The sequence below is a fragment of the Asparagus officinalis genome, chromosome 7 (genome assembly GCF_001876935.1).
Source record: "Asparagus officinalis chromosome 7, Aspof.V1, whole genome shotgun sequence".
NCBI classification, from domain to species: Eukaryota; Viridiplantae; Streptophyta; class Magnoliopsida; order Asparagales; family Asparagaceae; genus Asparagus; species Asparagus officinalis.
In genome coordinates, this window is record NC_033800.1 from 25,348,570 (window position 1) to 25,365,840 (window position 17,271).

At 36.3% G+C, this 17,271-nt stretch overlaps 1 protein-coding gene across 1 annotated transcript in view; it reads left to right on the top strand.

Annotated features, from left to right (window-relative positions):
* Positions 2,545–17,271, top strand: part of LOC109846856 (60S ribosomal protein L23-like) — a 25,646-nt gene continuing 10,919 nt past the window's right edge. Inside the window, exon 1 of the mRNA XM_020416095.1 lies at positions 2,545–2,802. Coding sequence (XP_020271684.1) covers positions 2,545–2,802 — 258 coding nt within the window. The remainder of the gene's footprint in view (positions 2,803–17,271) is intronic.

The following is a 17,271-nucleotide window of genomic DNA, read 5'->3' on the forward strand; positions in this document are numbered from 1 at the left end:
GGTATATAGGTGGAGTAGTATGGGTGTGTATGTGGTATCGTGTTCATTGTATATGATGGTGTATTCTAGATTATTATAGGTATGATTGTATAGGAGGTCATTTAGGTATGTTGCGTAGTAGATGATAGGTAATTGAGAGACATATGGGTAGTGTTTTGTGGGTTCTATGCAATAATTAGTTTTGGCAGTTTTGAATAGTTGAGATGACACAATCCGCCTTTTACTACTGCATTCAATATGGGCTTGACGATTTCCATATGTGTTGGGGAGAAATTTGCATTAAGGCATATGCCAACTCATCTGTATATGAGAGGAGTGGATTATGCCACCTCCTACCAAAGCATCACTTCTATGACGTTTATGACCATATATGCTTATACTTTTCTCTCTTCTTTCTTCTTCTCTCTTCCTTCTCTCGTCTCTCTTCTCCGTATACATATATTATGGCTATTATTTATTATGTTTATGTTTAGTATTTTACTGTATTATATGGGGATCAGTGTATTTAGTATATATTATATATTAGTTAGTTGAGGTTTGATATTTTATTTATTTAGTATATTATATGTCTGTTATATATGTATGTATATATATGTATTGTATATGATATAGTATAGGTGTATACTTTTATATTTATATGATATAGAAGTTGATGAGGAGGGAGACCGACGTGGATCTGAGAGATTAGAGAGAGGAATGAGTAGTGCTGGTTTAGTAAATGTAGAATATTCCTCATATTCACTCATGATTAATCGGGACCTACATTCACATGAGTTGGGAATTTAAATTATAGATGTGGATGGGAATAGACACCTCACTACCAAACACCATAAAGATTCATGCGTTTTTGGTATTCAGTGGGGCGCTGCTGCGCACTCACTACACACACACACACACACACACACTACACACACAAACAACACCACACACATTCATCACACATGGATTATATGTATTTCTATAGTTGGATTTATATTATTTGTATTATTTTATTGTGATTTAGTGATCTTAATTAGAGGTACTGGGTATAATATTATTTATGTTATACTTATATTATTGTGGTACTTGTATTAGTATTATGTTCTTTACCCGTCCTAAGCTTGTAGTAAGAGTATACTTGGATGAAATAAGACTGGATAAACCAGAAGTTATTTTATCACCAGTTTTAAATCCAGATATATCTAGAGGTGGCTTAATCGTGGCTTTCTCCTTATGTATAATAGGACTTTTACCATTTTCTAAAGTTATTAGAGAAGGAATGATATTGTTCAATTTTTGAACAAGTCTATCAATAACATCTTTGACTCTAGTATGTTGTTGACCAACTACCTGAAAAATGTAAGTTTGAGTAATTACTCTATTTAATTAACTTATTAAGTTATTTTAAAGTTTCATCACTAGATTCAGTAATCTTTACAAAGGGTGTTGCTTCTAAAGTGGAAGTTGAAACTCCAATAAGCCTTAATGGTTCTGTAGGAGGATAAAAAGATTTAATTGATATACCAGTACTTGATTTCCACTGTTTATAATGTTCTTCAAGTACTCCAATTATCTTTTCTTCCTTTTGAATATAATAATTCAAGAACCAATGAACGAAGAATTCTATCTTTTGGTTTTTATCAAGTGTTTTATAATAACTTGATTTAAATATTTGTTGCTCTTTATTAGAGAAACTTTTAAAAAATCATTCTCTAAAATGATTTGTGACTTTATTAGAGAAACTTTTAAAAAATCATTCTCTAAAATGATTTGTGACTTTTACATTGGAATTCTAATTCACTATTCGTTGAAAAATCCATAAAAACTATTAGGCTGCGTTTGGGAACTTGGATTTGGGCCCTGGATTTAAAATCTAGGGTATTTCAAATCCAAATCTCTAGTTTGGACTTTCAATTGGGCTGAGATTTCAAATCAAATTATTTGAAAGAGGAGAATTTGAAAGCCCAGATAAAGATATTTCAAATCCCACCCTGCTCCTTGATATTTACCAAATCCCGATCCTGACTCCTCCTCTCTTATTTCTCAGTCCCGATCCCCGATCCACTCTTAAGTTCTCTCTCAACGCCTCTCTCTCTCCTCTCTCCCCTTCTCCTCTCTCGTCGAAACCCTTGATCTGATCTAGGGTTTAGGTCTCCCCCTTTCTCCTCTCTCGTTGAAACCCTAGATCCGACGGCCCGATGATTCCGACCGTACGATCTCTCCCCCTCGTCGCTTGCTCCCTCTTCCTCGTCACCGCGTTCACTTCGGAGTCCGATCACAAGGTATGCTGAGCTCTAACCCTTAACTCGATTGATCAGCAGTCATTTGCTTTATGGAAATTACTCCAATTTATTAGAGATTATGCGATTAATCAGGTCTTAAGTATGTACCTTCTTGATTCCACCTCAAATTCTCATTTTCAGGGATAAAATAATTTGCTTTTACAGTTATCTTATTTCAAAGAAACCCCTTTTCATCGTAGATTGTTGTATAGTTAGCGATTTCAATAGTAGTTGAAACCGAATTGATTAATTAGGGCGAGGATCGGCCAGGAACAAGTTTAGGATGTCGCTGAGTCTTTCGGTGGCTGCCACCGTGAACTGTGCCGATAACACTGGAGCGAAGAACCTGTACATCATCTCGGTGAAGGGTATCAAGGGGCGATTGAATAGGCTGCTGTCGGCTTGTGTCGGCGACATGGTGATGGCCAAAGTGAAGAAAGGAAAGCCTGATTTGAGAAAGAAGGTGATGTTTGCCATCATTATGAGGCAGCGCAAGCCTTTTAGCCGAAAGGATAGTGTCTACATGTACATTGAAGGTATTGTAGGCTGTCTAAAAATCACAACAGATAGCTTATCCCCCATCAACCACCGATGATGGAAGTTACAATCTGACGACTTCCAGAAGGCTATAATCTGAAGACCTTCGCGTAGATTGCTGAAGGTTACAATCTGACGACCTTCACGACAAATGATGGAAGCTCTACTTCAACAGCCCTCACAATCAACATCGGGAGTTACAATCTGACGACTCTCATATTCTCAAGGAGCCAAGATGAAGATTACAAGACAATGATCTTTGCAACGCCATGACAAAAGAGATTACTTGGTGATAATCTCTGCAAGGCAAGACGCGGAGGTCCTCCCCGTGTTTCAACATCAAAACGCCAGGGTCGAACCCCGCGTTTCAACATCAAAACGCCAAGGTCCTCCCCGCGTTTCAACATCAAAACGCCAAGGTCGAACCCCGCGGTCGAACCCCGCGTTTCAACATCAAAACGCCAAGGTCGAACCCCGCGTCACAACATTAAAACGCCAGTGTCGAACCCCGCGTTTCAACATCAAAACCCCGCAGTCGAACCCCGCGTTTCAACATCAAAACGCCAAGGTCGAACCCCGCGTTACAACAGGCGAAACGTGAGCGACCCTCGCGTTCGTAGGGGTCCAGCCAACACCGACCCCCGCGTTTCTAAGCTACAACAAACCAAAACGCGAGCGACCCTCGCGTTCATCAATGTTCAGCCAACACCCAACCTCGCGTCTCAATCCTAAGACGTGAGGTTAGGGTCCTGAACGCCAACGTGGGTGTTTGACTCATTCAACATGAGTCGAACGGTTCTAAAACCGTTTCCCACGATTTGGGGGCGGTTACATCCCACTTAGGAGAGATTTAAGGGGGCGGTTTCACCCCCTTAATCCTCTATAAATAACTGAAGATCAATTCAGTTCGGGGGCTTCTGTTCGGTTCGATTTTGATTGGCTTGAATCGACCATTGAAGGCTGGATTTTTCGGATCTGAGAATTGGCAGCAAGAGGAGATCGACGTTCATCCTCAGCTAAGATCGACCACCAAGCTTTCCTCTAGCCTTGGCTTATTAACCGATCTTCGGTTCAAATCAACTCTTTTACAGAGTTCTTCTAAACTCGTTCTGAGTTCTCAAACTTGCCACGCAAGTTCTCCACAACGTCAAATCGTGAGGAGAAGATATCGTTCCAGTGAATCAAGACGTGCGGATCGTCAACGGAGAGCAAACTCGACGCGAGCATTCGAGGGAGGCACTCCATCGCCACCGTGAAGAACCCAGTTTTAAACAAAGAGGAAGAACCGATTTCGTTCTCCTCTCTTTTGTAATCAAATTGTAATCGGAATCAAAGGAATAAAAGTCAATTTTCTTTATTCTCTTCTTTGCAATTTTCCCTACAAACATTAGCATCAGATAATATAGTTTGTTGAATGTGTGCTTGATGATTATTGTGGATACAAAGAAATCAATTCGATGCGAGTAGAAGTTGTTTTGAACATAATGATTGAATTAGAACGATGTAGGATTCATTTCACGTAGTTTTTACTAGGTTTTATGTTGGCTGCCGGCTAACCAACAACACAAACCTCGTTTATATTAGCTTGGGACAGGCAGTGAGAATATGAAAATTTAAGGTCAACAATGGTTGCATTAGATACCTATGCAAAAATAAGTTGTAGATATATTATCACAAATCACCTTCTTGTGATTCTGAACATAATGGTATTGTCTTGATGCTTCTAATTGATGCTTTGTAATTTCACTTTCTATATTTGGTTGATTGAAGTTTAATTTTTATGGGTGTCTACAAGTGCCTCTGGAAGCATATAGAATGTGTTTTAAATAATATCCTACACCTTCCAACTACACTAACATTACTACCATTGGTACCTCTTTGGACTTGTAAATTGCAACTCACCCATTTGTTATTCTTTGTGGGATGTTGCTTTTGTCCTTTTGGTTCTTCCTTGTTGATTCTTTGTTAACTCGTAATATTTGTGGTGACGGAGGAGGTTTTTTCCTCCTCAGCTTATGGGTGTTGATGGTTTTTCCTGAAGGCATAGCCTCTAAGGAATTCCTCCACCCTGAAGCAGTCTCATATTCCATCGCCTGGAGGAGCAACATCGCTGCCCTTACCTGTTGGGACTGGCCATGAGACGAACATCTTACCCTACCACTTGTAACATGTATTAGAATGTATCATTTTACCCTTTTCTTTTTAGTCTCTGCTAGTTACTGACTCTGATAGGGTGTGTTGTCCTTAATTTCAACGGAACACACCAACCTCAGTTATTCATATCATGTTATGGATGGACTTGATATTGTTAGTGTATATATTGTAAATATTGATAATATAAATTTTTACTGAAATGGATATTGGTATAGATTGTTGAATGTGTATATTAGACTGGATTGTTGGATGTGTATTTTAGATTGGATTGTTGGATGTGTGTGTTGGATATGGGTATTGATTATATTGGATTGGATGTGTATATTAAATATACATGAATCATGTATTTATGTGTATCGTGAATGTAATGTAATGTACAGGGAATCGTGTTTTAAAAGATTTTTTTGCGGGAAAAAGAGCAACCTAGACGGAATTTTCAAGTTAACTATGTGTATATGTCACAAATTGTTCACAGAATGGTCCTCCTTATCTCTGAAATCCAAGTTCATGTATAATAAAGTGTATCCGAACACTATACTTCAAATCTTTGATTTCAAATCCTTGCATTTTGTAAAGACATCCAAACAAAAGATTCTATCAAATCATAAATTTCAAATTCTAGATTTTAAATCCTTTGATTTTAAATCAATATTTTAAACCTAAATCTTAGTTCCCAAACGCAGCCTTATTACGTTTGAAATCTCATTTCAGAGCTTGTAGGAGAAAGTTTTTCTTTCTCTTTATATATCAAACGAGGTATATTATTTTGGGATACATTAATCCTCTTTACATCACTGATTCTATAAGAATCAGATCTAGAAATAGATCTTCTAGATGAATTTGTAACTAGGGGTGTGCAACGGTCGGTTCGGTTCGGTTTTTATCAAAATTTGAACAATCGAACCGAACCACCTATAATTCAAAACCGAACCGAACTGTTCTAAGTCGGTTCGGTGCGGTTCGGTTTGTTCGGTTCTAACTTCATCAAACTTCTTATCAAACAACAAACTGTATTAAAGAAAAAAAGATATCAACAAAGTAGGAGATTATGAAGCATTAAACACTGATATAATAATATTGCTTTCAACCCATAATGATTCAGAAAATGAGTTTAGGATTTGAGTCTTTGACTCTTTGGGGACGGGTCGTGTAGGGTTTGAGATCAAAATGGGTAGTATTGCACTATATTCGGTTGGTTCAGGTCGGTTCGGGTTAAAAAGTTTTCAAATCGACCCGAACCGCCCTACTCATAAAATCGATTTTTTCTGGTCGGTTCGGGTCGGTTCGGTCATTTTTTTTGGTTTGGATCGAACCATGCTCAGCCCTAGTTGTAACATCAAACAATTTAATTGTCCTCGATGGGTTGAAGATTACTTCAACTTCACCACCAGTCGTTTGAAGAATTTGACCAATTTCTTGATTTACTATTGGCTGAGGTTGTATAGCTTCGGGTAGAACCCATCTATCTAGAAAGTTTACTTCTGTCCATTAAATTTGCCTATTTACAACAATATTGAATGAAAGTAAATTAGTCTCTATTAAGACTGTTTTTCAGGCTTTGTATGTACTTTAACTTTAGGTGCTAAAGTAATTAAAGCTTTATAATGTATGCGGTATATAATCGCAATTGTTTCTGGTCCAGGTAAAAATTCATATCTATGAGTTTTAATATTAAGGCTCATAGCTTCTAATATGTTAGGATCACATAGAGATAAACTCAAGTTTGGGTATACATTAAAGTATGGTCCATTACATAAACTGGTTTCCATGATGCCCATTAAATATTGTGCCCAGTTTAGGCATCTTGCATCACGTAAACAAGTTAATAAAGACGCATTAAATCCTTGTAAAGTTAATTAAGGGCCTAAAATCTACTTGAACTAATCTAATATGGATGTACTTGTATTTTTCATATAAGGTTCAATATCTTCAGAACTAAGCAAAAAAATAGTCTGCTCATTCTGATCTACAGTTGTGGTTCTTTCTAAAGTTTTAATGGCTATTAATGACTTATAATCAAAGAACCCAATTTTATAGATGTCTCTATCGAAGACATCAGGAATAGACCACTTATTAAGTGATTCTAGCTCAGAAGGATATTTTGTTAACTGAGTATTTTTAATCTTTTTGCTCGTATTACGAGTCTTTTTTGAAGACGTGGCAGAGATTAACTCTGACATATAGAGTTTCTTATGGATTAAATTATATAAATGCTAACAAGTAAGGATTTGTAAATGAAATTCTTCTTTTTTCCTTTTTAAAAATAAAACAAAACTTATAATAGCACGTCTGTCAACGATTTACACTACCCTACACTCCATCACGGCTTCAACGGGAAACATTACACTACGCGACTTGGGTGACGTCACACTATCATGCCTTTTATATTATCAATAAAAAAGAATAAAGAATATATTTTAATTATAAATTCCTACTTAATCAAACCTATATAATCATATCCGTAAGAAAAACTTAGCCAATATATGGCTCTGATACCATTGTAAAGACATGAATAAATTAAAGACATAATATAAAAAGAAGAATGGCTTACAGTTTGAAGCCGGCTATTTCCAAAATAACTTTTGGTTTATCCAGTCTTATTTCATCCAAGTATATCCTATATATATATATATATATACTAGTTTTTGTGCACATGCAATACACATGGTTAAATATTAAAATTATTTAATTTTTATTTATTTTCTTACTATAAAATAAGTCAGATTCATTTTAAGTTAAAATCTATAACATGGATTATTACATTTTCCATAAATTTTATTTAAATATTTAAAAAAATTGTGAAATAGATTTGTATGTTAAACTAGGATCTATATACTTGTATATACTTGCATACACAATATTATTTTTTTAAATTTGTATATATCAAACTTAATGTAATATATTTGTTTATCAGATCAAATCATCGATCTCTAATTTGTTTATATTAGTCATAAAATGTAGTGAAGTTTGAAAAAAATACAATAATATATTGTTGATGTGTTAATAAATATATAACCAAATACTTAATATTAAGATGGTTTGTATATGCTCAACACAGAGCACATACTTTTCACAATACTACAAGATATCTTAATTATTGATAGATTTAAAATAAAAAAATAAATACTAAAGATTAATGATAATTCTAGTATAATTTTATATGACAAAAGCATTCACATAAGCATATTAAAAATTTTGCGTGAAAATTCCTTTCAAAAATTCCTAATTTTACTCAAAAAATTAAGCTTTACTATAAAATATTCAAAAAAAAAATATGCTTTATTCCTTCTTATTTCATATTTAATTGAGTCGAAATCAATCTTTCTCCACCTTTATCTTTATCCCAAACACTTCTACAGTAATGTCTTCATCGTCTCAATCAGTTGTGATATCATGTCAGTACATAATAAAGAGTAAAAGATATGAGAAGTGTCTAGAAATATATTAGGATATATTTGGATCAATCAAATTATATTATTACTCATAATTGATATGTTTTAGAGACAAAACGTGTTGATAATTTTAAACAATAAAATAGACTGTATGTGTGCTCTAACATAACTCTTTTAGTGTAAACAACCCTCAGGATTAATTTTAAAAATCTATTGGGGCCATGAATAAACAACTAACAAATTTGCAGCGGAAGCTAGTAGAACGTAGTACATTCTTAAGAATAATTAATCTTTACTTAATTTGTTTAGAATGATAGGATCTTATTATTAACTAACTACAAAGCATAGTACATTATTTTTTTATTGGGCACTCAAGGCAGGCAGAGGACCTAGGTGAGTCTTCATCGCAATAAATGTTATACAATTTAAGTACAAAGAAAAAAGAACAATTGATCAATGGTGTAGTTGGTGAGGAGAAACTCTAGCAGCTTAATTTGGGTATATGGATATATTATAGATGGAGATGGAGAATGGTGGTTTTGAAAACAGTGAGTGTGTGTGGTTAATTAATATGGTTTTTGTTTGTGTAATTTTCTTTATTCATTTTCAATATATCTGTTGTCATGTGAATATATATAGCTACAGTATTGCTACTCTCTTTTGGTTTTTCTAAAAGAGTTTGGGTGTAAAGAAAAAATTTTAAATTATCTAATCCGGTTAAAGTAGGATCATATAAGTTAACCTCATATGTGAACTTTATTTTAACCAATACTCATATGTAAGTATTACAATTGGCATTAAGATCTAAGATATGTGTGAGATTCTCTTTGACTTTTATACAAATAACATCTATTTAAATAATAATAATATAATTAAACTTTGTGATCTGAAAAAAGATCAAGCATATAATATTATTAATTACTTTAAAATAATCTAATATAATCTAATAAGGAAAAAATAGATAAAAGTAATGTGAAAATTTTTATAATTTTATAATTCATAATTTTTGAATAATCTAATCTAATCTAATAAGAAGAAAATAATAAAGACACATACATGTTGAAGGAGATGAAAGTACTATGGAAATTATCGTAATTTTTGATCTAAAAAAAAGATCAAACATACAATATAATTAATTATTTTAAAATAATCTAATCTAATCTAATAAGAAGAAAATAGATATGAAAGTGCTGTGAAAATTATTGATATTTCTTAATATGAAAAAAGATTAAATATAAAATATAATTAGTTACTTTAAGATAATCAAATCTAATCTAATAAGAAGAAAATAACATAGACACATACCTATTAAAGCAGATGAAAGTGCTATGAAAATTATTATAATTTTTAGCTTATATATTAGTATGTAATGTTTCATGTGAGAGGATAATAATTATAAATAAAATTCTATTTAAATAATAATAGTATAATTAAACTTTGAAACTAATTATGCACTATCGTGAACTACTTGAATTTTAGTCAGTGAGAGATCGCCACGTTGTGTCCTCAGACCGTAACCGTTTATTTTATTTTTTGTTTTTTATTTTTGAGAATTATTTGTCTCTTTAATTTGTTTGGTGGATTTTGCAGATACTCTGTCCACATTATGTATATTTGTAGGTCTGCACTGCTCCTGGGTTCGATCTTTAGAGCAGTCATTATTTTTCCTCATTAAATTGTTTGGTTTATACATATACGTGTTTTCAGCGAAAGTTGCTTCCATTGTCGATTCCATTAAACTTCGATCGTTTACAAAGAATTACAATGAAAAAATTAAGAAAATTACAACTCTCGAGAAAATAACACAGAAATTGTTTATCAACTCCTGCTTTTGTGGGACTTTGCCTGTGCCGTGAGTGCTTTGGCTCGTGGACCACCGATTCACAGATCGTGAGGATGTTTAAGGATCCTTTTTTCGTATATCGAAGTAGGGATTTGAAAGCGAGTATCTTATCGATGTAAGATATTCACTCTTCCAAAGATCAAGTCTAAGCTTAGATCTCTAGGAATCACCAAATGATGCTTGTCAAAGGGTGAAAATTCTCTCTCTCTTCCTCAAAATCACCAAAAGCTCAAGCCTCTTCTGCTCCAAAATGCTCTCTGTGCTCAGATCTGCTCCCTATTGTAATGACCGTAAATTTTGATACTAGTTAAAATAATTTTTTGATATTTTTAAATATTAAATTATTATTTTAAAAAGAGTATTTATATTTTTTTATTTTCTAGAATATACTATGATTTAAAAATCTAGTTTTATATTTATTTTAATGGTTTTGTTAATTATAAATTTAATAGTTGCGGTGAATATTTTTAGATTGTTATTTGGTCATTGATATTGTTAATGATCTTGTTATTATTAATATAAACCTGAGCATAGTACAAAAGTATATGAATATAAATATAAAGATATTTGGTTGTTTATAATTATTTAAAATGATTTATTAATATAATGTTATTCTGAATATCATGTAGAATATTCTCATAATCTTCTTTCCCCTTAATTTGCTCTCATTTGAATTCTTTCCCAAATCAACCGTCAATCAAATTCCCTAATCACTCCCCATCATTTGATTTCTTTCCCAAATCAACCTTCAATTAAGTGATTTTCTCTCCGCTTCACCCCCGCGGCCAACCCCCTCCGCTGTCCGACCGCCTCAGGCCGCCTCCCCCGCGCCGTTCAACCCCTGTCGGCCGCCGCTCTTTTCCTCCGACGACCCCCACAACGCTGACCTCGCCTCCGCCTGACCGAGCCCCGACGACGCGCCTGCTCGATCTCCGGCCACCTGACCAGCCAATGCCTGAACCACGACCACCCTCATCCCCTCCCCATCTCTGTTCTCCCGCAGCACCACCCGCATCGCCAACCGCCGCCTCCTCAGCCCGTGAGCTCGTCGCCGGCGCCTGAACCGACCAGCGGCCTCCCTCTCTCCCCGCTGTTCGCCGCTCCTCCCCGCCGGCCTGACCTCCTCAACCCGCTGCTCCTCGCCGCTGTTCAGATTCTCGTCGAGGCAAGATCCCCTTCACATTTGTTCTTCATGAATCATGTAGCATAGTATATTAGTATGTGTACAGCTCTGGTATATTTGATTGATTAATAAGTTTTAGAAATAATGTTTTCTTTATAAAGAGCCTGTTACATAAACATAACCCAATAGCTCACAGTTTCAGTATCGATGATATGTGCATGGTCCTACACGTGTCAGTGCATTCAATATTAAATATCATGATCCTGTATACTATTGATTATCATCATTATGTTATTAATGTTACCATCATAAATTAGCAAATATTAATTATTCTAAGTTAAGTTAGGTATCAATGAAACAACTTAGTATGGAAACAATCAACAAGTATGCAAATAATTTTAGATAACATGACATTACATTGACCCGATATGTTGACCCCTTATTTATTTTCACTCATGTCATATATGCACACCTGATTCATCGTTAGCTTATATAGTCATGTTCATCATATGATTTGCATAAAATTAGTTGTTTTTATTTATTATTTCTTGTTTTGTTGATAACCGTTAGTAGTTTATGTTCTTAGTAGCCTAGCGTGTCGTGTATAAGACCTAGATGCATATGATTTGTTGACTTAGAAAAGCGAGAAGAATTGAGATGGGGAATTCTTGGTTTAGGTGATCGGATGTAATTGTTGATTATTCCAGGCTCGCACCAACGATATTCCTGTGTAGCGTTGGGGTGGGTCTGAGGTGATGTGATATTGTGATTGTTGATTATTTCCAGGCTCGCACCAACGATATTCCTGTGTAGCGTTGGGGTAGGTCTGAGGTGATGTGATATTATGCTTGTGGATTATTTCCAGGCTCGCACCAGTGAAATTCCTGTGTAGCACTAGGGTGAGTCTGAGGAGGGTAGTGAAAAGTTGTACGTAAATGATTTGGTGAACAATCGATTACCTAAGAATATGAACCTTGACTCTAGTGAGATGTGAACCAATGAGTTGTGATAGGATGACTAGTTGTTTTCTTTTCATATATAGATCGGGATTAATATTTAATTATTTACAATTCGAGACATATGGTATATACATGAGGGTTTCCTTGTTTGGATTATTTCGCTCGATGTACTACGTATCGAGTTGTATATTTTTAAATATTAATTCCATCTATTGTATGCCCTTGTGACTTGGATGATTTGACTGATCGCTAGCTGCATGACCTCGTTACCTGATCGATTTTGGATGCTTTATGTTATCATGATTTAGTAGTGTTTTCATGTTGATTTATGGATTTCAGTTGTACGTTCTTTTGTTGTTTCTGTTATCGTATCGTTTTTCGCATTGGATTTTCGTTCGTTCTATTTTCTTTGTGGGGTCGGGTCTTGCCGTGCGTCATGCACCTGACGTACACCTGTTTTCTCTGGTGTACGTCAGATTTAGAGGAAGAACAGGTCTAGCTAGGAGATACGCCAGGAGCCAGATAATTCTCAGTAGAAGTCCCTTGCAGACGTAGCAGAAGAAGAAGCCGAAGCTTAGTCATCTCTTTTATTATCTGTTGGTCCTTAGTTTACTTTTGTAGTTCTTTCTACTTCTGTTGATCGATGTATATTATACTTTCCAGTATTTCATTCAGATCGTTTTGTATAAGGGCACGTTTGACCCGTATTTTGATGTCTCGGATGATATTTCTTTTATGATATGGATTATTTCAGTTCTGGGTTGTTCATTATATTCTTGCTATTTGTGATCGGGGACCTGTGACTTCGCATTGTTTTTATTTCTAGACGCTTAGCGTATTAGATTGAGAAGACGGGGTCTAGCACTTATCTCTCCTCAGTCTAATACGTCGCGGGCTTGCTCGCGTCCCGATTCCCAGGTATTTTGGGAAGCAGGGCGTGACACCTATGCTCAGATCTGCTCCAATTTGCTCGATCCTCTTAAAAAATGCTCTCCCCCTTTTGTAACCGCCGTCCCACTACTTAAATACTATCTTTTTATGAGGTTAGTGGGCATGATTTTCGCTTGTAACTGCTTCCCCACGTTCATAAGTGACCCCAGCAGTTAATAAGCCATGTGGGCTGCACAAAACTCGAGAAAACTGTCAAAAATGACGTGTTCAGCTTCCCAGTGGCCGCGGCAGTACGTGGTGTCATGCATTGCCGCGGCAGTTACCACTGCCGCGCACCTCCTGGGTATTTTGGCTCTAACTTTCTCGTTCGATGTCGGAATGAGGTGATCCAAGATGCGTTGGAAAGCTAACGAAGAGATATATAACTTTTGTCTTTTGAGTTTATTCAGATTTGGATCTTATCATGGCTTAAATGTGCAATACATTTCCGTGGCAGCCGCTGCTGACGCGCACCTCCGAGACCGTTCGCGCTGTCTCGGGTATTTTGGCTTTAACTTCCTCGTCCGATACCGGAATGAGGTGATCCAAGATGCGTTGGAAAGATATCGAAGAGATCTACAACTTTCCATAGGCATATTACTCTGTTTGTGAGCATAACACCTTTCACTATCGCGCCTATGCGCGTCAGTGTTCCCTATCGCGGGTGTTCATATTGTTCTTCTATGTTATTTCACATGTCCATTTGCTTCTTTTGACTTTGGATGATCTTCTTTGACTTAGATAGGTATATTCATACCTATAGATATTTTTAGACACCTACAGATACCCCCTCCAAAGTATCTCAGACTTATTCTTTTATAAAGGAGTCTGGACACTTTGGATAAGATGAGTCTTACTTGCAATCCCTTCAGTAATTAGTTGAGGAGATCGTGTAGAAGAACCTATGAACGGTTTCAACTCTTGACTTCTTCATCTTTTAGTCTACTCAGTACTTTGTAGAATAGCTAAAACTCTTCCGGTGTTGCGTTTATTGCTTGACCGTTGTTGAAATCTTGAACTGAAACTGATGTTTTGATTTGTGAATTAGCTCTTGTCGTTGAACTAATGTTGAACTGATTGTCTTCATTAGGAATTCATATCTGGATCGCAATTGAATCCCCTGAGATCATCCATTAGACTTTTTTTTAGCCTTATTTTGGCAAAAATCATTGACGCGTTGACAGGCGTTAACACAGTTTATCCTCGTGTGTTTACTGGAGTCTACACAGTTTAAGCTCTTAAGGTGTTGGAGCATAGCGGTCCTGAGTGTCGAAGCTGCAGGACCAATTGTTCAGGTCGGTTCATCTGCAGGTATGAACTTTATCCTGAGTTTGTCGTATACTCAAGTCACGAGACCAACTAATAAAACTGGTGCGTCAGTGATTATCGCATTTATAGGATTTTTGGCAAACCCTCAGCCATTAACGGATTTGATATGCCTTTACCGACGACCGTTTGAATCGGGCTAGTATGTGAATTATCTAAATCCGTTTCACATATAACGTTGGGCTAAAAGAATTAGACTCTTTTAGACTTTGAACTATAATATTAAATATATAGGCTACATGTGTTAGATGTAGGCTTATCTCTAATAAGGGATCGAGATAACGTCCCCCATGCTTGAACAACATGGATTTTGTTTGTTGGTAGAGATGAACCCAGAATCGGAGAGGAAGAATTTTATATTCTATCTCCTGATGCAAAGGAAACTCAAAGTGGGATCTCCACTTAGAGAATCTGGATTGGTTTGAATAATCCTAACTGTCATAAGGTTTGACTATTTAACTCAAAAGTGAACCTTTCGTTCATTGAAGGAATCGAGAAGGGATGTTGGTTTTGGTCCTAACTGTAGTAAGGTTTGACCAAGTGGGAGTTTTGAGACGATCCTAACTGTAGGAAGGTTTGATCGCTCGATTTGTGGACTTCTCGTTCCTTGGAGGAATCGAGAGAGAATTTTGGTTTTGGTCTTAATTATAGGAAAGTTTGACCAAGTGGGAGTTTTGAGACGATCCTAACTGTAGGAAGGTTTGACCGCTCGATTTGTGGACTTCTCGTCCCTTGGAGGAATCGAGAGAGAATTTTGGCTTTGGTCCTAACTGTTTAAAGGTTTGACCAAATGGGGACTTGAGATGATCCTAACTGTTTAAAGGTTTGATCGTTCAATTTGTGGACCTCTCGTTCATGAAAGGAATCGAGAGGGGATTTTGGCTTTGGTCCTAACTGTTTAAAGGTTTGACCAAATAAGAATTTGAGAAAATCCTAACTGTTAAAAGGTTTGATCGTTCAATTTGTAGACCTCTCGTTCATGGAAGGAATCGAGAGGAGATTTTGGCTTTGGTCCTAACTGTTTAAAGATTTGACCAAATGGGGATTTGAGACGATACTAACTGTTAAAATGTTTGATCGTTCAATTTGTAGACCTCTTGTTCATGGAACGAATCGAGAGGGGATTTTGGCTTTGGCCCTAACTATTTAAAGGTTTGACCGAATGGGGGTTTAAGACGATCCTAACTGTTAAAAGGTTTGATCGTTCAATTTGTGGACCTCTCGTTCAAGGAAGGAATCGAGAGGAGATTTTGGCTTTGGTCCTAACTGTTTAAAGGTTTGACCAAATTGGGATTTGAGACGATCCTAACTGTTAAAAGGTTTGATCGTTCAATTTGTGGGTCTCTCGTTCAAGGAAGAAATCGAGAGGGGATTTTGGTTTTGGTCCTAACTGTTTAAAGGTTTGATCAAATGGGGATTTGAGACGATCCTAACTGTTAAAAGGTTTGATCGTTCAATTTGTGGACCTCTCGTTCAAGGAAGGAATCGAGAGGGGATTTTGGCTTTGGTCCTAACTGTTTAAAGGTTTGACCAAATGAGGACTTGAGACGATCCTAACTGTTTAAATGTTTGATCGTTCAATTTGTGGACCTCTCGTTCATGAAAGGAATCAAGAGGGGATTTTGACTTTGGTCCTAACTGTTTAAAGGTTTGATCAAATAAGAATTTGAGACGATCCTAACTGTTTAAAGGTTTGATCGTTCAATTTGTGGACCTCTCGTTCATGAAAGGAATCGAGAAGGGATTTTGGCTTTGGTCCTAACTGTTTAAAGGTTTGTCCAAATGAGGACTTGAGACGATCCTAACTGTTTAAAGGTTTGATCGTTCAATTTGTGGACCTCTCGTTCATGGAAAGAATCGAGAGGGGATTTTGGTTTTGGTCCTAACTGTTTAAAGGTTTGACCAAATAAGAAGTGGGAGCGGGGTACAAATAACGATGGGAATGTTAACTTGTACACAACACCTGGTGGGAGTTTTTGGTGGGGGTTTGATAATCGCTATGGATCAGCTGATTGAAATTTTGGATGTCGTGTCAGGACTTCAACAGTGGGAGTGTTAAAGGCTTAGGCACAGTGGGGGTTTGAATGGATTCAACCGTGAAGAATTTTGGTGGACCCACCGTCAATTAATTTGATCAGTGAGGGATTTTGTGGTGGAGGACCGTGAATCATTAAGCACTCCACAATCACTCCGTGGGAGTTTCGTGAGGGAAAATTGACCCGATGAAGTCATTGAATCTCATCTCAACGAAAGAGTGTTTCGAAAGTCACTGTAGAAAGGTTTTAATCATCTTAGAAATGATTAAATAGCCACGGTGGGAGGTTCTTAATCATGATTAAGAATAAATTATTCTGATGATTGGTTTTCACCTTGAATAATTAATCGGTTTTGGGTTATCCTTAAAAATACCATATGTAGTATTCTCCAGGAACTTTCCATTGGAATGAATTGAGGTATTCCACCCCCAGCTCTTTGGTGAATCTAAATCCAATTATATTCGACCATGTTTGTTGGAAATTTGCAGTAAAAAGACAATGAAAGAAAAATTGACTTGTATTCCTCTCAAAATCAATTACAATTTGGATTCCGATTACAAAAGAGAGGAGAATGAATTTGATTCTCCCTTTTGTTTAAAACTGGGTTCTTCTTGGTAGCGATGGAGTACCTCCTTCGATTGTTCGCGTCGAATTTGCTCTCCGTTGACGATCCGACCGTCTTTTATCTCGTGGGAACGATGAACTTCTGT